This window comes from Cryptomeria japonica, chromosome 3, assembly GCF_030272615.1.
Source record: "Cryptomeria japonica chromosome 3, Sugi_1.0, whole genome shotgun sequence".
Lineage (NCBI taxonomy): Eukaryota > Viridiplantae > Streptophyta > Pinopsida > Cupressales > Cupressaceae > Cryptomeria > Cryptomeria japonica.
The window spans coordinates 20,764,490-20,789,581 of record NC_081407.1 but is presented as its reverse complement, the minus strand read 5'-3'; the positions used below and the strand labels follow the sequence as shown (position 1 = coordinate 20,789,581).

The following is a 25,092-nucleotide window of genomic DNA, read 5'->3' as shown; positions in this document are numbered from 1 at the left end:
TATATCAGGTCCATCAATGTCCTCTAAATATCATCATAAAAAAATAGATTAAAATGTCCAAGTATACAATGATATCAATATCAGTATCTCAAGTCATTGACGGATGTGTCAATCACGACCGACGTCATTGATTGTTTTCTTTAGGATTCTTAGGATATTTTTGTTTGAAGATTCCGCTTGATCTTTGCCTTGTGGATAGTATGAGGTGGAGAATCAATATTGGATATGGATTTTTTTACAAAGTTCACGAACATCCTAGTTTTTGAATGGAAGATCGTTATCTATGACAATGGACATGGGAAGATTGTACCAACATATGATATAATTCAGGGTAAAGGATGCAATTTGCTTGTCAGTGACTTGTGTTAATGGAACAAATTTTATCCAGTTTGTGAAGTATCTAGTGGCAGTGATAATGAATTTATGGCCACTTGATGATAATGGATGTATCTTACCCACAAGGTCGAGTCACCATTGACAAAAGGGCCATGGTGTTACGATACATTGTAGTTCTTGCACTGGTGCATGTATCAAGTCTCCATGAATTTGGCATTTCTTGCATTTTCTAAAAAAATAGTAAGAGTCTTTCTCCATTGTAGGCCAGTAGTATCCTGTTCTCATGAAGCTTTTAGTCAAGAAAGGGTCACTGGACTGAGCTCCACATATACCTTCATGTACCTCTTGTAAATATGTCATCACCTCTTCTTGATCTAAACATCGTAGGAGAGTACCATCGAGACCTCATCGATATAGGGTATCAACAATGATTGTGTATCTAGAAGACTAGTGTATGAATGTCTTACATTTTGATAGGTCTGGTGGAAGGATTTGCTCATGAAGGTAAGCATATAAATCACCATACCAAGGGGAATTGGGACCAACGATTTGACATATATCATTTCGGACTTTGGGATATCATAAGCAAGGATCCATAGCTGTTCTACTAAGAACACGTAGTGTGTGGAGTTTTGTGGTTGATCCAAGAGAGAGAATATCGCAACCATTGCATCTACAACTCTGTTTTGTTACCATGGGATTTGCTCAAAAGGGATAGTTGTGAAGATTGTCTTGAAACTATCCACCATATGTTTATAAGGCATGAACCTTTCATCCTTGGTTTGGTAGTCATCATTGACTTGTCGAATTACTAGTTGAGAGTCACCATAGACTTGTAGGTCCTTCACATTCCATTGTATAGCCATTTTGAGTCCTATGATCAAGGCTCCATATTCTGCTATATTGTTTGTACATGGAAATGTTATCCGGTATGACTTTGGGCTGTTGTCACCTTGAGGAGTGATGGAGAGAATATCTGCTCCTGAACCATGTCAAGCTTATGATCCATCAAAGTAGACCTTCCACTATTGTGTGTGTTACTGTGAATATTGCTTCATCAAGAAAGGTTGATACAAGTTGGTGATTACCCTCCATGGGAGCCTCTGCTAGTTGATCTGCTATTACCTGCCCTTTGATTGCCTTGCAATCCACATACTCAATATCAAATTCACTGAGGATCATGACCTATTTTTCCAATCGACCAATTAGAGCTTCTTTACTTACAAATATTTCAAAGGATCGATCTTTGCAATGAGTTTGGTTTTATGTGTCAACATATAGTGTCTTAGATTGAGTGAGGCTAAGACCATTGCAAGGCATGCTCGATCAATAGGGGTATAGTTGAGCTCATACCCTACCAATGTCCTAGAGATATAGTAGACTACACATTCTTTTCCCTCTGCATCATGTTGTCTAGTAGTACCCCTAATGTTGTAGCAGTAGTTGATATGTATAATAATAATGGCTTGTTTGGAGATGGTGGTATTAACAAAGGTGGTGTCATTAGGTATTCTTTCAATAGCTAAAATGCTTGTTGGTATTTTTCATCCCATTTAAACTGAATGTTTTTGTGTAACAAATGTGTGAATGGATGACATTCATCGGCCAATTGAACAATGAATTGACAAATGGATTGTAGCCTCTCTTGCAATGTTCTTAGCTGATTGATGTTGTTTGGAGGTGCCATTTTAAGGGTTGCCTTCACCTTTACAGGATCAACTTCAATTCCTTTATCTGAGACAATGTATCCTAGGAGCTTTCTAGAGGTTACCAAAGACACATTTATTTGGGTTCAAATGGACCTTGTATTGTTCTAGACTTGAGAAGATCTTGTCCAGGACCACCAAGTGATTCTCTCTTGTTAAGGATTTTGCTAGGAGGTCGTCCACATAGTCTTCCATTAAAGTATGCATCATGTCATGAAAGGTAGTGGTCATAACTCATTGATATGTAACTCCAACATCCTTTAGGATGAATGATATCACATTCCAATAGTAAGTGCCTCATGGATAAGTGAAGGCTATTTTGTGCTGACCCTCAGGTGCTATCTTGATTTGGTTATACCCAAAAAAATCCATCCATGAGTGAGAGCATTGCATGTCCAGGAGTCATATCCACAATCACGTCGATGTTAGGAAGGGGGAAGTCATCTTTTGGAAAAGCTTTGTTTAAGTCCCTGAAATCTGTACAAATGCAAATGCCCCAGTTGATTTTTCCATTAGTATAATATTAGATATCCATTTTGCATAGTCAATTAGTCTGATGAAACTAATGTCTAACAACTTTTTGAGTTTATCCTTTACTAAGAGTGCGATATGAGGATGCATTTTCCTTAGCTTTTGTTTCACTGGTTTGGCTCCTTCAGCTATTGTTAAGTGATGCATCACTAGATTTGGGTCTAGTCCTAGCATGTCTGCATAGGACCATGGAAAATTGATCTCTCTTTTGAAAGAATTATGCAAAACTAGGATCTTCTTTTGGAGTCAATGATGCTGCTAAGTGTATCATGTGGGGATTTTCTATTGTTCTTAGATTTAATTCTTTTGTTTCTTCTACAAGGATAGATGATCTTTCTTGATTTGTGCTAAAGGGGAGAACGTTAAACCTTCCATCCTCAGGTGCCTCATAAAGGTTTTCACCATTGAATTCGTCCTTTATTTTTACCTTTTTAGGATTTAGAAGCACCATAGTGTGGTTTTCATTAGAAGATCTATTCTTGATTCTTATATTTTTGTGATTGAAAGGTTTGGCATTCTCTCTGAAGTAATCGCACTGTTGAGTTCAATAGAAAACCCAACCTTGTGATCCTCGCTTGGTATGTTATCTTGAAGGTCAAGGAAGTTAATGATCGTGTCATTATTTGGGAACACATCTAGGTGTGGAGGATCTTATTGGTCCTAGTCAATGAGTTGGGGATGGATAAGTGGTATTACGCCATCAACTAGGTTAAGGTCGTAGGATGTGGTGTTTAAGGTGAAGACAAAGGTATCGAGGTCATCGTTGGTACTCTCCTCTTCATATTCAGGCTTAGGAGGCAATACGTCTCTATCAGAAGGATATTATGACTTTTGTGCCATGTCTCGTTGTTTTTGAAATTTTTTTGTTTCATTAGGATCCCAAAAATTTTCAATCCATATCTCTCCTTCAAATCCTTTATCTTCAGAAGAATCATAAGAATCCCATTCATATTCATGTGAATCTATCTTAAATCACTTTGTAGATCTCTATCATTGCTTCTTATGGGTATGTCTTCAGGTGTAAAAGGTTTTTCAACAACTGTTGGGGGTGTTGTAATTGACAAGCTTGTTGATGTTGCTTGTGTGTGTGAAATGGACAAGAGCTTTAACCTTGGAGTGATTGACTTCTGTGCAACATAACCCTTTTGATTTTTTGTTGTATTTGTGGATTTTGATTGAGAAGTTATTGCTTGACTTGGATTGTATCCTAGTCCTTTGAGTTGATTTCTAGGTTGTAATGAAGGTTGCAAAGGTTCTTGCACGCCCTACTTTTATAAGCCTAAAGCAATATGTCCGTCATAACCCATCTTTTGCATCATTGTGAAGCCTTTTCCATAGTTTTCTGTTGGTATCTTTATAGGTTGTTTACCCTTGGCTGACTTCTCTTTGTAGATCCACTTTGTCAAGTCTTCATTAGCATTTTCTTTGTCTTGGCTTTTTCTTGGGATGAACTTTGCAAGTGTACATCTGCTAGCTATAGTGGACGTTTTTCATGAAGGTTGAGGTTTGCCAAGTGTACATGAACTTTGCAAGGTTGAGGAAATGACAGTTTTAGGTGTAGCTTCCTTGTTGCTAGGCACAATAGTATCAGGTTGATGCCTTATATTGTTGCAAAAGGCAAAGGGGTTAGCATCACCTAAAATTGCCATTTCCACTCCATTAAGGGGAAACTTGATGCATTGATGGTAGGTGGAGGGTATTGTTTGGATGAAATGTATCCAGGGTCTTCCTAGAAGAAGGTTATATGAGAGGGGTAGATATAGGACTTGGCAAACCACATCCTTCACCACAGGTCTTACCCTGACTGATAGAGTGACACATTCTTTGGAGGATCGTTCTGCATCATCATAGGACTTGATGGTGATCTTCTTTCTAGCATCCACTACATTTTATGTGTATCCCAGTGTTGTTACTAGTTGCAATGTGCATATGTTCAGACCAGCTCCACCATCTATCAAGACTCGCTTGACTCTGTGTTTATTAATGAAACCTTCAATGTGAAGTGGAGAATTATGTGGTTATTGTATGGATGAATCATCATTTTCAATGAAAGTGATGCAATGAGATGATTTGAGATTACCCACTATGGCTTGAAATTGATCAGTATTAAGATTGGATGGGACAAACACTTCTTGGAGAGCTTTGTCCAAGATTGTTTTATGCGATGGTGACAACCGCAAAAACTCAAGGATGGAAATTAGCGCATACATGTTTTCTAGTTGGTCAACAATGTTATATTGCTTTGGAACATATGTGTTTTTTATGGCACACCTTTAGTGTGACCTTGCTACAATGGGTAACAATATTGCATTCAAGATTCATGGCTTTGATGGTTATCATTGCAATGTGTTTAGTACCTTCAGTTATATTATTGATAGTATAATCCTAGGATGCTCGTGTATAATTGGAATTACTGTCATTGTTCTTCCCTTGATGGAAGGTATTTCCCTTTTCATATGATGGGAGTGGATTCTTGAACATTGTATGGTTAGCGTTTGAGCTTTTATGGTTGATGCCATCAACATCTACCTCCCCTCGATCAATAAGATCTTGGTTGACGTTCTTCAAGCGGTGGTAGTTGGTTGTTCCTTCACCATTTCCTTTGTGGAATTCACGATATTCGTTATCCTTCCACCATGGAGGTTTCACTTGAGGCTCATAGTTGGATGTTGTCGAAAGCGTGATAAGATTGGATGACACAAGCTTCTTTAACACTGTTTTGATGGGTTCCTTAAAAGGTGTGTAAGTCCAATTTGGTTTGTATGTAGTGTACCTTCTATTAGGTACATCATGTTGAGTGTTTCTCACTTGGTTGTTTGTGGGATTATTTTTGTTGTTCGTGTTTGGTCTTGACAATTTCACAATAGGTTGTGCGATTTTTACGGTTCTAGCATCAACAATTGCATTGTTGACAATGTTCTTGTTTTTAGACCAGAACTTTGGTTTATCACTATTGTAAGTCGGGTGAGGACCGTCTTTATTATCTTTGAAGATTTCACCAAACCCTTTTTTATAAGAGCTTTCTCAAATTTGAGTCCTTAGGCTATCACCTCCTCAAAAGAGTCTGAATATTTGACTTGCAAGTGGAATTCCATCTCTTCATTTAAGTTTGAAATGAAGATTAGGACTAATTGCTCCTCAGGAATGGGAAAGGAATGTTTGATAGCAAGGTGTCTCCAACTTTGCAAGAATGTTGAGAATAACTCTCCATTTTTTTGTTTAGTGTTGCATAAATAAGTCATTGAGACCTTGTGTTCTATGTTCTGTGCATGATGAGCAATACATTTTTGCACTGTCATCAAATGTCCTGATTCCACTTGGCAACCATGAAAACCACTACATAGCCGATCCTCCTAGACTTTGAGGAAAGAGGCACATTAAGTATGTTTCATCATGAGTAACCTCTAAGCAAGTCATGTAATATTCCCGAACATGATCCCTAGGATCACCCTTTCCTTTGTATTTTTCAAAATTGGGAGCCTCAAAGTTTCTAGGAAAAGGTGGTATGATTATGCTCCTATCAAATGGATAAGGACATATGTCCTCTAGAGAATACCTTTTCTGTGATCTCCTTGAATTTTTTATTTGTTGTGAGAGATCATTTATCTATTGGTGTAAGATATCCATCTTTGTATTGGGGGGTGGGATATAACCATGGTTGTCATGTTGGTATTGATTGCTACCATAGTTATTGGTATTTCGTTGCATGTGATCGTTTTGATCCCTATTTCAATGATTACTAGTTTTGCCTGATTAATTGTTTCTACTACTTGGGAAACATCATAGTAAGGGAGGACTTGTGCACCTTCTTGTGCGAGTTTGAGAAAGAGAGTGTTTGCATTCCCTTTGAGTATTATGTTAAAGAGCTTGTTGAACCTAGGATCACCCATTGCTTCTTTTATTTCCTCTTTTGTAAAAGTTTGTGAGTATTCTCCTCCTATAATTTTTTTATGGTGAAAAGGATTGACGTTTTCATCATCCTCTGATTCATGTTGTGATTCTACTTGCCTACGCCTCATGGATCTAGTCTCAGCCATGTGAAAATTTGTTTATGAAAATGAGATGATGAATGTGACGGTCTATCTCCTTCCATAGCTTCAATGCTTGGAGAAAAATGAGATGAATTGATAGTTGTGGATGAATGATCAACAATACCAAAGGTTCATCAATAAAGTATTCTTTGGATCTTTAGTTTAGTGTTCAATAGTTAGGGTAAGGTATAGCGGGTGTTGTGATTAATGTCCACAAGCTATCTAACTATGATAAGATGCACTCATGAGTTAGGTTTACCTACCATAGATGACTAGTATGACCTCTTAGGATGACTGATCCTAGATGCTATAGATATACTAATAAGTTGATCTATTGGTAAGATGTGCAAGATCTAAAAAGACTAAGGAAAAAACTTGTTAATGTTGAAAGTTGAATGGATTACGGTTTGATGATGGATTCTCATAGTAAACACAAACTTTGGAGTTCCTAGTAGGAGACTTCTAGTTGTGGAATGTAAGATGGTGGAATGTATTGGCTTTTGTTATGTGATTGCAATAAGGCTCTTCTTTGGAAAAAGGCTTGTGATCTCAAAGTTTCTAGCTCAAAGTCTATTGTAAAGCCATTTTGAAAGTCTTGATAATGGTATATGAATGTTCAATATTTTAACAAGAGCTTATGGGTTTTGTAAACAAAAATTCTTCTTTTCTAGATTGTCTTTTCACTAGGCTTCTTCTTAAATGGCGGTAGATGAATTTCTTGATTTATTTGAGAGACTTCCAAACACGAAGCATTGATGTTTGTGCATGATTGTTCTTGGTTGGGGTTTTGTTTTTCTCAGTTGATGATATGTACTTGTTTTGAATGTTTTGATTTTGACAAGACACATCAAGTACATGAAGACATCTTTTCTTGGTAGAGTAACTTTGACACGAACTCGATGAAATGTATATGTTCTTAGGCCAAAGTCAACCCAAATTTCCATTGGTCTTAAACAAATAAAGACAAATCACTCACTTTTTATCCCCAAGGATGGTCAATTGTAGTAATTTCAGCCCACACTTAATGCTTCTTCAAATCCAATATGCAAAACCTTAAGGAGTGTGTTGTATTTTCATCTTTGCGAGAGCAGATAGATAAGGACTTCTAGGACTAGAAAGATGACCCAATCACCCTCTTTTTAGAAGTTGAAAATAACTTGTATAACCCAAAAAATTATATCTCATCTCAAGGAAACACATATGGTGAGTATCTTGGGGGAAAAACTAGCTATGCCCTTGCACTAAAACTACCGCAAAACTCAATTAATAGAGTAGGTGGGCCTCTAGACTAAAAAGGTTCTAGTAATGTTCGATGGCTTTAGATGTAAGTTCATTCTGCAGTGACTCACTTAAGAGTCTAGTAACTCATGGTGGGGCCCATATGTCCTTTCGACGAGTTACACTATAAGAACATATACACTTAAGGTTACAACTTTAGCTCACTTGATTTCTATAGTGGCTCAAAGGATTTACTGCTTAAGGTCGTCCCAAAGGTGATGTGTCCCTTGGTAGGCCTTTCTAAAAATGACAATGGCTTTTATGCCAACAAAACATGCAAGTGGACCAATCATAGTATACACTTGTTTTGATTAGTCTTCATCGCAATTGTGAATAGCATCATGGAGATGTTGCTCCATCAAACATGGGGTTCTTTTAAACTAAGATAGCAAAATGTGAATTTGTAAGACTCTGTCAAATACGCATGAAGATTCTTTTTAAACCATCCTTGCAAAATGAATGTTCTTTTTAACTTGTCATCGTGAAATAAAACTGTATATCCTAGGATTGGTCAATTATAACAAATGAAACATTAAGAAATGATTAGTCATTTGCCAACTAATGCCTTGGTAGCTTGCAAGTAAACTTTGCTAGAAAATCCTAGGATTGGTCAATTATCACAAATGAAACATTAAGAAATGATTAGTCATTTGCCAACTAAAGCCTTGGTAGCTTGCAAGTAAATCTACCTTTGAAATGCGCCAAGCCAGACCCATGTCAGTCGATAATTAGTAATTTTTAAAAAAAATTTTAACAAATGACTTGAAGAAATGATTTGAAGAGGTAGATATTGCAAAACTTATAGAAACCCATTTGTCGTTTTTGCAAATTTCCCTACTTGCAATTGTCTCCTCCTTGCAAGCTTCTTTGGCGGCTTATAATAATGATAGTAGTACCACTCCACAAATTACCAAAGTCAACAAACCAATCACCTAGAATTGTGAACCGCAAGGCTTTTGCAGGTTCCAACCCAAAAAAATGATCACAAGGCACATGTAGGTCCCACCATCAAAATGCCTCTACATTGGGGCTAACTAAAGCATCATTGCAAGCAAGCTCCCCACCACCGAGCTCACTTGACACAACAATTTACAAATGCAATCACCAAGAAACGTAAACTAGGAAAGATCCTCTACATGTGCAATATGGGAGTATGGGACTAAATCCCACACCCCAAAACCTGTGGTCAAAGACTTGAATGAATGCAGGTCAGACACAAGTAAGTCTTTCCTTGAATGCGTTGATTGCCCAAGATTTGGATTAGCTGATGCTTTCGAAGACTAGCGAATTAGTGTGCCAACAACAACAGCTCACCATAAAGTGGATGGAGGAGCCGAACTTGTCACCTCTGCGTGGCCATCAAGGTGGATTCTTATTGCAAATTCCAAATGTTCACGACATGTAATGATTGCAGGGTCCGTGCCAAAACAGAAGTTTGGAAACTACGTATGGACTTTCATCAAAGCATAAACGATAGTGAAATCTTGTCAAAAGTTGTAGTTGCAACTGCCCTAGTCGACATGCTTGCAAAATGTGGAAGTGCAGACAAGGCTCGTGCGTTGTTTGATAGAATATGGACAGCTAACAAAGCACAATGAGTAGCACGTATGCAAAATGTGGGTGCATAAATAATGCAAATGAATTGTTTAGTAAAACGTGGTCTTACAACATGCCACGATTTGCAAGATAGGCACAAAATTGTTCTATTGAAAAGGCTTTAGAAACTTTCAAGCAAATGCAATTTAGCCCGAATTCAACAACCTTCGCTAGCAGCCTCCCTCCCTATGTCGAAATGGGAGTTCACGGGACCGGGTATGGGCATTTACCAAACCTTAGAATTAATGAAGCATTGTGGAACTTAATAATCTTAACAGAGTATTCTTCATTTGTGTTTCTATATGTATCAACCGTGTCAAACACGTCATCGCATGCAATACAGTGTGTGTGAATAGCAAAATACGAATCTGTTGAAAAGGGTCTGAAAAACTTTCAAGTGCGTGTAATTTGCGAGTGTAAAGTCGTGGCCAACAAGACAAGGATTTGCCGAAAAGGCTTTAAAATTTGTCAAGCAAATGCAATTTGTGGCCTGGCATAACCGGCACACTATAACCTGACACATTAGGTGCCGGACCCACATCTTTAATAAACTTCCCTTCTCGTGCGAGGTAATAATAAGCATTGGGATTATAATGCTCTAAAGAGGGATTATAATGCTCTAAAGAGGGATTGTAATGCTGTTACGAGAATTATTTTAACTTTTTCCAGATTTTTTTTTTCTTACATTTAAGAAGGAATCTTATTATTATTATTAAGATTGTAAATTGATATTATAAAAATAATAGTTTTTTAAAATTTTAATTTTTCTCCCATCCTCTCCTCTCCTACCCCCTCCTCACTCTCCCCAACATCCTCCCTCTGTTCGACAGATGCCTCCCCCCTCTCGTTAATTAAGGTCAAAATGATTTACTCTACCCTTGCTGACTCTGTTGATATTCTTGCCCACCTTAACAACATCTGGCATCTCTCCTGGGACCCTCAAAAATGGTATGCTAGTCTTTCAAGGTTCTAGTCTAACCCGACTGAGCCAAAAAAGAAATTTTTTGCTTGGAAACTCCTTCTCCATAAACTGCCACTTAAAAATAGCAATGGTGACCCCCTACTCTGTAAACTATGCCGAATCCCTGAATCTGTGCCTCATATTTTCTTTGAATGTCATTTTGCCAAAGAAGTCTAGAATCTGTTTGGCATCTTAGTTAATGACAAATGTTTCTCTATTGAGGAGATGGTACTTGGTTATGTTAAAGGTGGCAAGAAATATGCTAATCTTTTTTGGTCTGTTCTCTCCTTGAAAATTCTTTGAATCATTTGGAAATCTAGGAATGATGATGTGTTTATTGGAAAGGGTAGATACCTCACCGAGTCTCTTAGGAGATTCATTCGCTACCTTGTTGCTATGCAGGTCACGGTGGTTCTACGACTGGACGAAGACAAATTTGATAGATGGCTGAAGAATGGAACAACTCTAGTATTCATTCGAGAGCTCTCCCATGGCTTCACCTGGGACCGTATGGGAAGCAACAAGACACACTTTGAGCAGGGGCTGATGAGATTTATGCAGGAGATGGAGGCAAGACAATAGAGGGAGGACTTTATTGAGCTGGAGCTGGAAGGTCTACCTTCCCACCCCTTTAGAGATCAACTTGCTAAAGGAAATGTGCTGGTATGGTGTGAGGGGGAGCTAGGTTGGACTACATGGCTCCCCCCCGTGGGTGACAACAATGATCCTGAGTCTTCCTTTTTATTTAGCTAGTTGTCTATCCTCTATGCTTCATTTTGCTATGGCTCTCATCTTTTGTAATTTTGTATCTCAGCTGCATCCTATGTATATGGCCTTATAACATGGCCCGCGATCCCGCCTGACATGGTTCTATCTACACTTTGTGTTTTAACTCGTTAAGTTGACTGTGTGTTCTCCTGTCAAGACTTCTGATTTTTTGTAACTGATGTTATATGATGCTTTTAGATACAAAAAAATTAATTAATTTTTAAAATAAAATTATTTATAAATTATAATGTATACCTAGTAAAAGTAATTTATATTTATTCTTAGTAATATTATTAAAAAATAATTAAATTTATTTAATTTTTTAATTTTTTAAAATAAAATTATTCATAATTGTAATAATATTTAGTAGGAATAATTTATATTTTGCAAGAATTAATTTTAATTGTTTTAAAAACTTTTAAGTAACTGATAATTATTAAAAATAAAAAAATTAATTATAAAATTATAAATAATATATTGTTGTGGACAAGCCTAAAATTCAATGTTCAAAAAACTATATATTTCAACTTTAATTAGTAAACCTTAAATTTTAACATTAAATAAATATAATATGGTATTCTAATTTATAATATTAAGATATATAACTTCATAATATTAAGATATATAACATTAATTGATTTAGAATTTTTTAAAAAATTAATAAAATAATTTCAAATATGATTATAAATTTGAGTAATTTTATTTTTAAACTATTGTTAATAAGATTGTTTAAATATTTTTAATATGAATTTATAAAGATCCTTCTAATAGATACACTTTAGGATTTTGACATACATTATTATTAGTTATCATCATTTTATATCAATATATATGATTTTATGATGTTTATATTTTAATATAAAATTATATATTAATTAGAATGTTATCAAATAACCTCATAGAATTTTCATATGATAGGTAGGGGCGAATCATATCTAACATAAAAATAAATGTATAATTCTATGGAAATAAATAATTGTGAACAACTTTTCATTATTTTTGTTTTATCATCTTTATTCTCTATAGGTCATACCATACATACCATATAATATGCTATGATTACTAACTTGCCCTTTATTTTGAATAAATAACTCTCTTCACCACTTAAATATAAGACACCCAGAAGTATAAATATATGCCAAAACACTAAAGAGAAGATAGCTCAAAGTATCTAGATGATGTCAAGGATATAGTCAATTGCTTGCTTAAATCATGACTTTTTTTAGTAATTCAGGAGTATGGATCTATCTTACAACTTTACAACTTTACAATATTTGCGAAAATGATCAGCGTCTAATAAAATCATAAATCATGTTGTCAAAATTTGAAATATCAAAATTATATTTTTTAAAAATAATTTTAAATAATTAATCCTTAATAATAAATAATTTAAATTATTATTTAAAATTTAAGCTCTAATTACTACTTTAATAATATTTTCAATCAATTTTTTTATTTTTAATAATTATTGATTACATAAATGTCTTAAATATAATTAAAACTAGCAATCACAAGGTAGTATGCAATCAATTATTCATCCTTTTAAATACAATAAAAAAAACCTTCAAATCAATAAAATAATGATGATAAAGAGAGGGGGACATATAAAAGAGAGATAAAAAGATAGATATAACTTGAGAAAGATAGAGGAGGTGTGAAAGAGAGATACACATATAAAGAGGGAGAGATGAAAGGGGATAGGAAAATAGAGAAATAGATATATAAAACTCTAACATGAGTTAGTAACTTCTCATTTGAAACATTAAATGTGTTACAAATAAAATTGGGGTGAAAAATCAAGGTTCTTTAAGAAAGCTTAGGTTAGATTGAAGAATTATAGAATTAAAAAGATGCAATAAATATTTCAAAATTTAGATTAAAAACAAGGTAAAAATTCTAAATGTAGATTTAGACAGAAGTCCATCGGGTGGAGGTGGTTATTTATTTCTCTAGTCATGAGCTCTCTCATTTCTTTTTTGTTTGTGGCTTCCTCTCTACCTCTATCCTTCTTTTTGTCCATCTCTATCTTTTGCTCTACATCTATGTCTAACGATCTTTCATTTTCTATTTTCCTTATCTTTCTTAAAACAATATCATGATTTTATATATGTATGTATTTATGTACATTAAATTTTTTTTATATTAAATATCGAGAGACCAAAATAAGGAGAGTTTATACAAAAACGAGGATGGGAGGCAAAGCCTCAGCCATTAACTAGTGGGATTATCTGATTGAACAAAGACAACCTCCTAAAAAAAAAGAGTTACGAGAGAGAGTATATACAGTCAACCATATACATCAACTAGAGGCTACTGGATACCTATTGCAGAATCTCATCTTGGTTTTCCATCCATGTTGTCCATCCTTGAGGCCCTTCCATCCACATACCTTCTTCTGCTCCAGGACCTAGGTAAACATTTCAAGCTTATCAAAGTAGGGACCTCTGTTGTCATTAGTTTCTTTAGAGCCTCATCGAATGTAGTCTAGTTCTCTGCAATTATAGCCCATTCAAAGCCATCCTTCATCTCATATATGAACATGGTTGCCCGACCATCCCTGAGGAAACACAACAGCTTCTTCCTCTCAACATTCATCAAAAAACATACCTGCACAACAATTTTATAACGTGTGAGTTTCTTCAAAAACCCAGTAAGAGTCCTATCAGTACCTTGGAATTTTTCCTCATTTCTAAGCTTCCAAATAAACCAAAGTATGAAAGAAGACATAATTTGCCAAAAAAGGTTAGCATCCTTCTTGAGGCCATGAATGAATCCATCAATAATATCAAGAGTACAAACATGCTCAGTAATGGAAATTCCAAACATCAGCCAGACCTCTTTGGCAAAAATGCAGTAAAAAAAGATGTACATTAAATTGAATAATAAATATATCAATATAAATATAATATTAATTATATAAAAGATAAATATATAATACATAATATTAGAATGGCCACTCACTCACTATTAGAAAATATAATATCTAAATATTATTAGAATTAGACATATATCTGATTGAAATATTTATAGCTACTATATAATTATTATAAATGTTTAAAGTTTATTTTATATTTTATATACCTTCCAATCTTAAAATTGAATATTCATATAATTAAAATATACATATATAGTTTGAATTATAAAAATTAAATCTAAAATAAATTAATTAAATATATTCCAAGTAACTATAATTTTAATCACAATTTATTTTAATAATCTATAAGTATAATTGTAACTTAGTCTTTTAATATCTATAATTATAATTATAAAAATAAATTCAATCTTAAATATAATTTTAATTATAATTATTTTTTTAAAATTATAAATAAATTTTGATTATTTTTACCTTTAATTTTAATTAATTATTCTTAATCTTAATATTAATCCTCATTAATTTTAATTCTAGATAAAATTATTTTTTTAAATATAATAAAAATAAAATAAAAACAAAGTGAAACAACATGATATAAAAAAAAATTAAATTTAAATATAAATATTCTTAAATTTTTAAATTTAAATATATTTTATTTTTAAATTTATTCTTACTATTTTTAATATTAATTATTATAATTAATAAATTATAATTTATTAATAATTTTAAACAAATAATAATTACATATATAATAACTGCTAAAAAAAGACAAAACAAACATCGCATATTCGCAGCGAATTTAAAATAAAAAAGGCATTAGTTGTTATTTTATAAGTTGTATAAAGGACATTACATGGTCGCCTTTATTGCATTGCAGGCATTAGATCCTGTGCTTATTATCAACAATCACGTGTCACATAAAAAAATGGAGAGCAAATAAAATAGGTGGAGTCAACTCAACGGAAATGGGAACGGAAATGATGAATTCGAAAATGGAAATGGAGGTTTTCTAAGAGATGTGGGCCTGAGCACCTAATATGTCAGGTTTGAGCGTGCTCGTTAAGTCGGGCCGCAATTTGCAAGTGTAAAGCGGAATTCCATGGCCTATGCTAGAAATGTCCTCCCCGCCTGTGAAGCAAATAGAAAATACCATAACCAAAATCAAAAGCTTCATAAAAACAACATTTTATAGCAAACAAAAAACATAAAATACCCTTGCCATGTTTTTGATTAAATGAAAATAGGTTTTGAAGGGGCCCCGAGACCCTTTACATCAGATGAAAAGAAAGATAAAGCTTGAAAGCCGGACTAGATAGATCAACCAAAAACAAAGACATGGACTGCCCCAAAAGATAGCAGGGCCAGTAAAACCAGCCCAAACAACCAACTACAGAGGCCCTCATTTGGCCTTGTGGGAACAAAGAGTCATATCAAAAGAGGGCTTGGACGTCTTTGAATGCTTTCCCTTGACAGTATTCCAACCATCTTCAGCTTTAGCTGCCGCAACAGACCAATCTGAAAGGTCTAGCACCGATCTTCCCGGAGTGGAAAAAAGGGTGCCATAAGAGGGAGTAGCAACCGTCGCGGGCATAGAGTCCCAACCAGCAGAATTTGTGCCAACACCCTTTGAAGCAGACGACAAGGTAAGAGGTACCACCGTCGCGACCATAGGATCGCCATTAACAGGAGGGACAAAAGTTGTATTAATGCATGAAGAAACTGGCAGGGTAAGAGGCAACAATCCGTTTTTCAGTAGAGGGGACAACAACATTCGATAACACAACAACATTAGTGGCAACCGAAGAATATTTCATACTCTCTAAAGAGTCCGATCTAGCCAAAGTAGAAACCCCAGTATCAATAGGAGATTTCCTAACCATATAATGCTGGTGAGAGGCCCCCGACCACCAAGAAGCGGAAGAATTTTTCTTCTCAATCTCACAATTCCCTACCGCATGACCAGTTTTGAAACATCTACGACATCGGAACGAAATACCCTCATAATCCAAGGTCTAGACCCAACTGCTAAAAGAGGAGTTAATAACAATTTTTGCTGCCAAACCCTTATAAACATCTAGCTCAACCAGAATGCGAGCAAACGTAGTATGATAAATCCCATAGGATTAATTATCGACCATAATGAAGCTCCCAATAGCATCACTAATATCCTCAAAGAGAGAACCAACCCACAAGTGTAGAGGAAGGTAAGGAAGCCTAACCCAGATCAAAATTTTGTTGAATGTCTCTGAAAGAGGGTTAAAATCAGAGTACCAAGGTTTGGCCAACGACATATTATCTTTCTCATAGAAAAAATTTCACACAAGATTTTTCTTCTGTCATTAGCATCCTCAAATTTAGCGACAAAGAAACCTTTAGCCATAGGGAAAATGTGAACTGTACCAGAAATGAGGGGATCCCATTGCTAGGAAATTCACTTGTGCAGCTCCGGGAGGCTTGGCCAAATACCCTTGAATCTACAAATAGCACTATGCTCCGTGAAGACCTTCACATTGTCCACAATTTCTTGTTCAGACTCCTATTCACTTTAACAGAAGCAGCATAAGAGACAGGGATAAACCCTCTTCTGACCCCTTTGTGTGAAGAAGGAACCCTAGCAGAACAATGATCAACACCATGGTGAGGGCCCCCAATGGCCACAGATGCCCATGAGGGACCAACATCCTTGTCCAAACCAGGGAGGTCAAGCTCGAATGGGGGGCCTACAGGGGCACAAGCGGGAGAGTCTTACGTAGGTCATTTCAAACTTTCCATTGCGGGCGAGAGTCTCTCCTACATGAGTTGTTGTGTTTGATAGTTTACCCTTGCCATGTTGAAAGTTTCAAAAAACTACATTTTATAGCAAACTAAAAATACCGTAACCATATTTCATGCTGAATCTAGCAAAATAGACATTGAACAATGAGTTAAAAAGTAAATAGTAAGATATTTCACGTCGGGTTCACCAAATGATGCTATGAAAAATGAAGATTAGTGGAAAATCAAGATGAATTCATTTATATAACATGCCGAACCATAAGCAAAAATGAACTCAAACCATTTCAAAACGTATCAAGAAAGATTTGCAAACAAACAATTGAAACAAGCATAATACTTCCCCATGTGTTTTCAATACCTTTTGCTCTTCCTTGTCCTCCTCTCCAAGATCCCATCTAAGTTCCCATTACTACATGAAGTATGCTCTTAGCTTGAGCACTAGCACAAAAGGATGTCAAATGGAGGATTAGAGATGGTTGACTGTGATATGAAGAGTTGCTACGAGAAATGGATGCAAATGATCTAAGCTATGCAAAGAAGCAATGTGAATGCTTGCTAAATTCTCAACAATGATAACCTCAATAGCATAACCTTCTTCACAATGGAAAACCTTATTCTCAACGTGCAACTTGATCTATGGGTCTCTACAAGTTCATTTTAATTAAATAATAAAAACTATTAATTAAAAGATAATAAATAAAAAAATAAAAAATAATATAAATTAATAATGAATGTTAATGATAATAATGGATGCAAAATTATTTGTGTCTACAAGTTCAAAAACAATCTTATGTATGACATACTTTTATTTTTTCTAATTAATAAAAAAATGTGATTTATAATATTAAATGGTTGCCTCTTATAAATTCCTATTTATAAAATTGAAATCCCTATGATATTAATGGTTTTTCTCTTGGTTCTGACTAAGTAGCCTTTTTGTTGCCAACATCTTATAGCAAACTCTATGATCCATCATTCGGGCAGATAGCAAGAGAATTGATAAGATGTTAGCAGACCAAGCAGGATAAATAGATGAAGTGAAAGAGGTCGAAGATCATTATCATTGGAACCTATGAAAGCTAGGCCCTGGAGGGGAGGATTTAAAAAGGAAAGCTTAGGGTAAATGAATAAAAGGTGAAAGGGTAGGAGTAAGAATATAACAAAGGATAGGGATGAGAAGCTAACAAAATAGGAAATATTGAAACGTCCTTGCTAACAAAGGATATAATGGTACATATGACACATTATATATGTGACAATATATCAAATTACATATCAGATATAGGAGAGGGGACTATAGTTGAGCATGTTCAAATAGTTGTTGTAACATTTGTCAATTTAATGTCTAATAATTTTTATATTATAGCATTAATAGTTATGACTTTTAAGTTGTTAGTGTTCATCATGAGTTGTGATTATTGAATGAAATATCTAAAAGTAACAAATCACATGATGCCGCATCAATCCACCAAAAAAAGAACAAATCATGTAATATAACAAGTCATGTAACAAACATAACCTAGCACACAATTATTGATCTAACTTTTCATATTTGATGAAGTGGACCCAAAACAATAGTTACAAGCAAGAAACTTGTCAAATGAACTTCTGTAAAATATTTGAAATAAATTAAAATTGTTACATAAATTTTTGAGATGCCAAATTAGAATGCTCAACTATTAGGAGAAGCATAATTTTGTGCACCCACATATTCTAAATGGTACATCAGATTTTAATGATTTTTTTTGTTGTTGTCTCTGCATGCGACTTAACTACTAATAGCTATTGTTTTGACTTCTTGGTAGTAACAATGCACGTTGTGGGATCCGTTATGCGCCCAAGGGTCAAAAAGTACACTTTTCAAAATATCGCCCGATACTTGCTTAAAGATGCTCCAATAATCGTACACTTAAAATCACCAATACTTATGCACAAATGCCCAAGGAGTCGTGTGCTATGGATACCAATAAAGGTGCACAAATGGACCAATTATGATCCAAAAAAGCTAAAAAAATGAGTAGCTATTGATACATGTGTAATTTATTAATGAACTTTTAATTATTTGTTTTTTGATTTTTTTAAAGTTAATAATTGGAGAGTTGGGTGTGCAAGTAGTGAATGGTTATTGGAAGATGAATAGTAATTGGTGCTCTTCCCCTATATCTTCTCTTGAGTATGTTGTTGGCCAAAGAAGCAACAACATATGTTTTTTTTGCTAGATAAAGCAACAACATATGTTGGGGGTGCCATTATCATAAGATATTTTGGAAATTTGGCTTCTTCAAAGAGAGAATGGCCTAGTAATGGAGAACTTGTGCTCTTGAAAGAGAGGTCACGAGTTCAAATCCCACAAGGGGGTAAGATATGCATGCCTCGTTTGTAGTGCAATTAGGTGCCTCCCGTAATGAGTACTTGCTCAAACCCATTGTGACCCATATACAAATTGTTGGGCATCGTGGACTATAAAATATTAAATGGATGAATAAATGGAGTATTAACCTAAAAGATTGCTCAAATAACAATGGAGAAATAAAAAAAATATGTACAAGAAAAATTCAAAGAAAACATGTGAGCAGGTCAAATAGGGAGGAAAAAGCAATACTATATCAAACACTTCAATCCTACACATGACCATACACAAAAGAACTACATAGAAATGGACATAAAATGGAAGACAAAAATGTTAATTGCTCCAATAAGAACCATCTCACATCAATTCAAATCCGAAACCAGGAGATGGATGATACCCAAAGAGGAATGGGAAGATAGAAGATGTAAATATTGCACTCAAGGGGCGGTGAAGACTGAATGGCAACACATCATGGAGTGTCCAGCCTACAGTGACATCCAAATTAACTATGTTGAGATACTAAATGTAAACACCTTGAGTAATCTATTTGGCAAAAAAAAGATACCAAGAGTTGCAAATTTCCTAATCAAGTTACACAAAAAAAGATCCAAGATGCAGAAGGAGAAAGGGGTTTAATAGTTACAGAATCTCATTTGGGATTTGTGGAATTCACATGCCTTCTTTTGCTAGCTATCTGTGGGTCCCATAGGCTGTTTGGCCTCATGGACCTCATTAAAATCATTCATTCATTCATTTCATTTTCAGCAAAAGCAAATGCAGTTGTATTGACAGCCAAGTATGGACTCATCACTAGATCCCTTGTAGAGTTTAAATCGACAGTGGTAAGCCAAGAAGGGGTTCTCGTTGGGGGCCTACAAGCATAAACTAGAAACGCGATCAATGCCATTATCTTTCTTCTACACAATAGTATTGCTCGAGGCAAGGCCAAGAAAAAAGAGGATAAACTGTGGAGCCAAAGGATATTAGCTCCAGTTATAGTAATTAGGTTGGGGTCCCATGGAGGGAGGCTTCCTAGAAATAGAGTTGGAGTTGCAAAGATCTTTTAGAAACATTTGAAAGCTAGCAATCCCATGAATTTTGCACTCCACTTCAGCTTAAAAATTTAAGCTTCTAAATTTAAGGATGTTGGTGATCCCATGAATTTGTAGTGCAGATCAACTTAAGTTTAAACTTTTAAATTTAAGCAAGTTGGTAGAAAAATAAATTATTTTTTCCCTCTAAAATTCAGATGATTGACAAGTGGCATAAAATATTTTTAAGTTGGTGGGGCAATTTCTAGCCCCACCCCATTTGCACCCACTTAAATTTACATACCTAAAAAGTAAGATATTTTATTTTATAGGTAAAGATTCTAAATAATCCCGTAGTTAAAAAATATTTTTTCCATGGGACCACCTCTTCCTTAAAAACAAAACTTACACCCCATGAGACCCTTGCATTAGTGTTTATATAATAGTAGTTTTTCTATTCTGATGTATAGAATGTATTTAGGGTAGCACTGAGGATTATCCCATGAATCTCATGCTTTGCTTATCATTTCACATCTAACAATAAACGTATCCTTCACAGGAAACATTGCAACATTACACACACTGCTCCTGATAACTAAGGGCAACCTTCAGAGATAATATTGCACCACCGCAGGCCTGGAATTTGACGACCACCTCTGCCTGTCACATGATTTTTTTGTGACGGGTTGGTTCTTTTGATGACTTTCATTTGATGCTTTTAGAAAAATATTCATTGTAAAAAAAAATTAATTTATGACAAAATCTTAAATTTTATGTATTATGACAAGTTTCTAAATTTAGTTTGAGGACAATCTTATTTAAAATATGTTAAAAATTAAATTTACTAAGTTTCTAAATTCATATAAGAATATGCAAACTATTCTAAACAATCATATTAAAATATTTTAAAATTGATTCAATTATGACAAGTTTCCAAATTCATATAAGAAAATAGAAACTATTCTAAAAAAATCATATTAAAATATTTTTAAAATTACAAACAATAATATCTTACCATTTTAAAATATTCTAAATAAATTTGTATTTTTATAAAAAACATTTTAAAATAATATATATCAATATTATGAATTATAATACTATATAATATATATTATCTATTATAACTTTTTATGGTTTATTAATTATTTGAAATGTCATATATAGAAAAATATAGCATGTCAATACATACACTCCGATAATTTTTTAAGCTGTCATATACAGTCCAAAAGTGAAAAAACAGCCATCTAACCTGTCAAATTCCAGGCTTGCACCACCATGTAGTTGGTGAAGATGGTACCTTAGGATAGAGAGTATAAACAAGAATCCTCTTTTAACCAACTATTTTTATCTGAGTTAATTGTCACCATTACTTCTGAAACCCAAGGGCAATATATGAAATTGTTGGTAAAAAACAATGACAAATCTATCTCGCGCAAAACAACATTTCAAAGTCCATGGGCAATATATGAAATTGCTGTGCAAAGAAAAATGAGAATCTATCTTGCGCAAAACAACATTTCATTATTTCGAGATGCCTGTAGAATAAAATAGATTTCACCACCAACAATAAAAGACTGCTAGCTTTTATTTCTTTGATAAATATATGATACACAATACATAAAATGCAATTCGTTAGTATTTACATAGTTTGTTGATTATGGAACTCTGCAAAAAATCCGTTAGCAGTCTCGTCAACATTGACAGGAAGCAAGAACTTCCATGCAATACAATCTTTTACATAGCAGTAAAAGATTATTTGCCGTTAGTATTTACATAGTTTGTTGATTATGGGACTCTGCAAAAATTCTGTTAGCAGTCTCGTCAACATTGACAGGAAGCAAGAACTTCCATGCAATACAATCTTTTACATAGCAGTAAAAGATTATTTGCCAATTTTCAGAGATTTTTTCCATCTATTTACATGTCAGGAAGGAACTCCCAATGCTAAAAAGAGCTAGCCTTCAGATAGGGCAATTCTTGACATCTCAATCTCTAATTGCACAGGCCTTGAAAGATAATGATGATAGCTGGCAAAGGTTACAAGAATGTTTCGTAGCCAAGCTAATACATTTTGCATTCAGCATTGTCTATCTCCCGAGACTCTTTCCCATATTCCTCGTAACTACAAAATTTAGCTTCCCTGCAGTCAGCAAGTAACTAAGTTAATGATATACCAAGATATGCTGGTCATATTTATAAAAAAGTTCCTTGGAACAAAGAATGCTTACATAGTATAAATGTTCACGGCTACGCTCCCGCTCTAGCACAGAATTCGCCACAGATATCATAAGATGAGAGTTGGAGCTTAGATATCATCCAAAAAAATCATACGGCACTACTGGAAGATAGTGTGGATAATTTCTTACAGACCAGCAACAACCAGCAAAAAAAAATCGTCATTATAAAAATATTGACAGTTGTACATAGTCCATAAATCGGCTTCGTCTTTTAACACTTGGTGGCAGAAAGTAGTCCAGTGAGTGTCCAAAAAGAACCTTAGCCTAAAATTTTCAGACAGATCCCCCGAAACTACCTCATCAAGGTGGGACAATCGAAAGTTCTTGCAAGACACTTGAAGCTCATGGTGCAAGTACAAGAGCTTTAATTGTCCCTTGGCCATTTGCAGCCAACATTGTAGGGCTCCTACTCTTCCAAGTAACTGCACTTATAAAATGTGATGCTTTCTGATCACTGTTATCCAGATCTGGACCGTCAAAATTGTAACAAGCAGCAGCCTTTGAAATAGCCTGCAGTTCAAACTCTACATCAGACTATTTAAGAAAGACGAATATGGCTGCAAGCATGGTAAGTAACACACACTGTGCAAATAAACACTACCACATACTTTGTGGTATACAAACACCTCGTTCGTTTCACTGCCACAAGCTATGTATTCACTGTTGACTGTAAGACCGATGAAATTCTTCTCATTAGTATGTCCCTTGAATGTACGCACCTGAAAGCATATAAATTCGTTATATAGGCAAGTTAGAGAACCATTACAATCTTGGACTCGCTTCCAATAAAAGCTAAATGCCATGAAAAGTGAACTATATCTTTGCGAGTGCATACTCGAATACATAAAACATCAATTTATCATCACTTTATGCACTGCAATTTGCAATTAAAATTTAGAACCTATGTCCATTAAAATATTTGATGAAATAGAAACAAAGTAAATGAACCGAGAGATGAAATAAAAGTTTTAAGCCATTAACTATCTTTCCAACAACACATTCGGCTTCAATGGTTAATGCATGGGAATTAACTAACAGGTAAGAAGATTAATCCAGCAGGGTAAGAACTGCCTGCTTTATGGCCTATGTCCAAATTGGACCCCACTTTCAAGGATTTTGTATGTCTATCGTAAAATTTCATGAAAGTTTGTTGTTTTAAGTAATTCGTGTTCCATCTTTCAAAAGTAAATGCTTGCATATTGCTAGAAAACCTTCATAGCTATGTCATAAGTTGGAAAACTGACACAGAATTAGCTAGAAACTGTAATCATAATGGGACTCGCATGTGTTGTAATTTGTTTCAATAAACCACGAGGTCCCAAAGACAACATTCCAGAATGAAACGTGGTTGATAGCAGACCCTCCAGCCTATGTGTGGTCCTGGCGTTACAATTTCTTCCTGATGCTTGCCACTCAAAATAAATACCTACTTGGATGCACTGCCCAAGAATGCAGACAAATTTATCAAACTTGCATTAAGAAGGTTGCAAAACCTTTTTGCCTAAATTTTAACTTTGAGAGGTAGTTCCTTTCAATGAACCCGAACACAAGTGTGTCCACGGAAGTGAATTTTAGAGGGCAACTTCTTGTGGAGACACCTATTCAACGGCGAACCTGTCCATGTCATATATAAGTTGTTGTTTTGGTTGCCACTGCCCTAGTGAATCGATTAAAACTTTCCACAAGAACGTAGAAAAAAAACAAAAAAACGACGAGTCTACAAAAGAAGAGATACAAACAGACACATCAAAGAAAGATGGTTTACAAGAGAAGTGACAAGATTACAGAACTGAAACAGCCAAAACAAACATAAAAGCTAGAGATAAGAGAAAATAATTCCAGATTTCAGGCAGAGATGGTCAGCGTGAACCTACCGTACAAAAGAAAATGGGTAAAAAACTCCACTGTCATACAAAGCAAAAGCCATCAATTCACAAATGCTGAAGGAAAACATGATTGTTTGAAAGGCATGGCAGGATATTTGGCACTTCTGGTCTCCAATCGGCAATACTGACAAAGAAGCTCTTACTACCTGAGCATCAACTAGATGACACATTCACACAATGTTTCTTGTTATGATGTTAATGGTAACTTCAAAGAAATTGAAAGGGCCCTGTTAAGTTCTCCAATCTGGAATCACATTGATATTATTTTCTCCAAGAACTTGAAATCTTCAACTTCTGATTTAGATATTGATGGACAGTTGCTTGTACAGATATTTTCCTGGTATAAACTGTGATGGGCTGGGTGAGCCTGTTTGTTCTGTAATACCTTGGTCATGTTTTTTTATTATATCCAGAAACCAGAAACCAGGAAGATGATGGTGACAGAAATGGTAACACAATGGAAAATGAGATTTAAAAAGGTTGCATGAAAGAAATATCTATATATATATATATATATATATATATATATATATATATATATATATATATATATATATATATATATATTCAGTCTTGATAACCACTATATCCCTCTCTGTTAAACATCACGTATGTTTACAGTAAAATGCAATGTAAATATGCCATGACTGATCATTACGTATCCGTATAATTGCTAGCTCTGGTTGTATTGATATTTAACAATAAAAGAAGATATGGGAGGATTTTCGCATCTC

At 34.7% G+C, this 25,092-nt stretch overlaps 1 protein-coding gene across 1 annotated transcript in view; it reads right to left on the bottom strand.

The window, feature by feature from the left end:
• Nucleotides 1-21,775: 21,775 nt before the first annotated feature.
• The window catches only part of LOC131068616 (E3 ubiquitin-protein ligase COP1), a 188,527-nt gene continuing 185,210 nt past the window's right edge, over nucleotides 21,776-25,092 (bottom strand). Inside the window, exons 12-14 of the mRNA XM_058003846.2 lie at nucleotides 23,081-23,191; nucleotides 22,464-22,982; nucleotides 21,776-22,375 (exon numbers count right to left, since the gene is read on the bottom strand). Of these exons, the coding sequence (XP_057859829.1) occupies nucleotides 22,815-22,982; nucleotides 23,081-23,191 (279 nt within the window). The 3' untranslated portion in view covers nucleotides 21,776-22,375; nucleotides 22,464-22,814. The remainder of the gene's footprint in view (nucleotides 22,376-22,463; nucleotides 22,983-23,080; nucleotides 23,192-25,092) is intronic.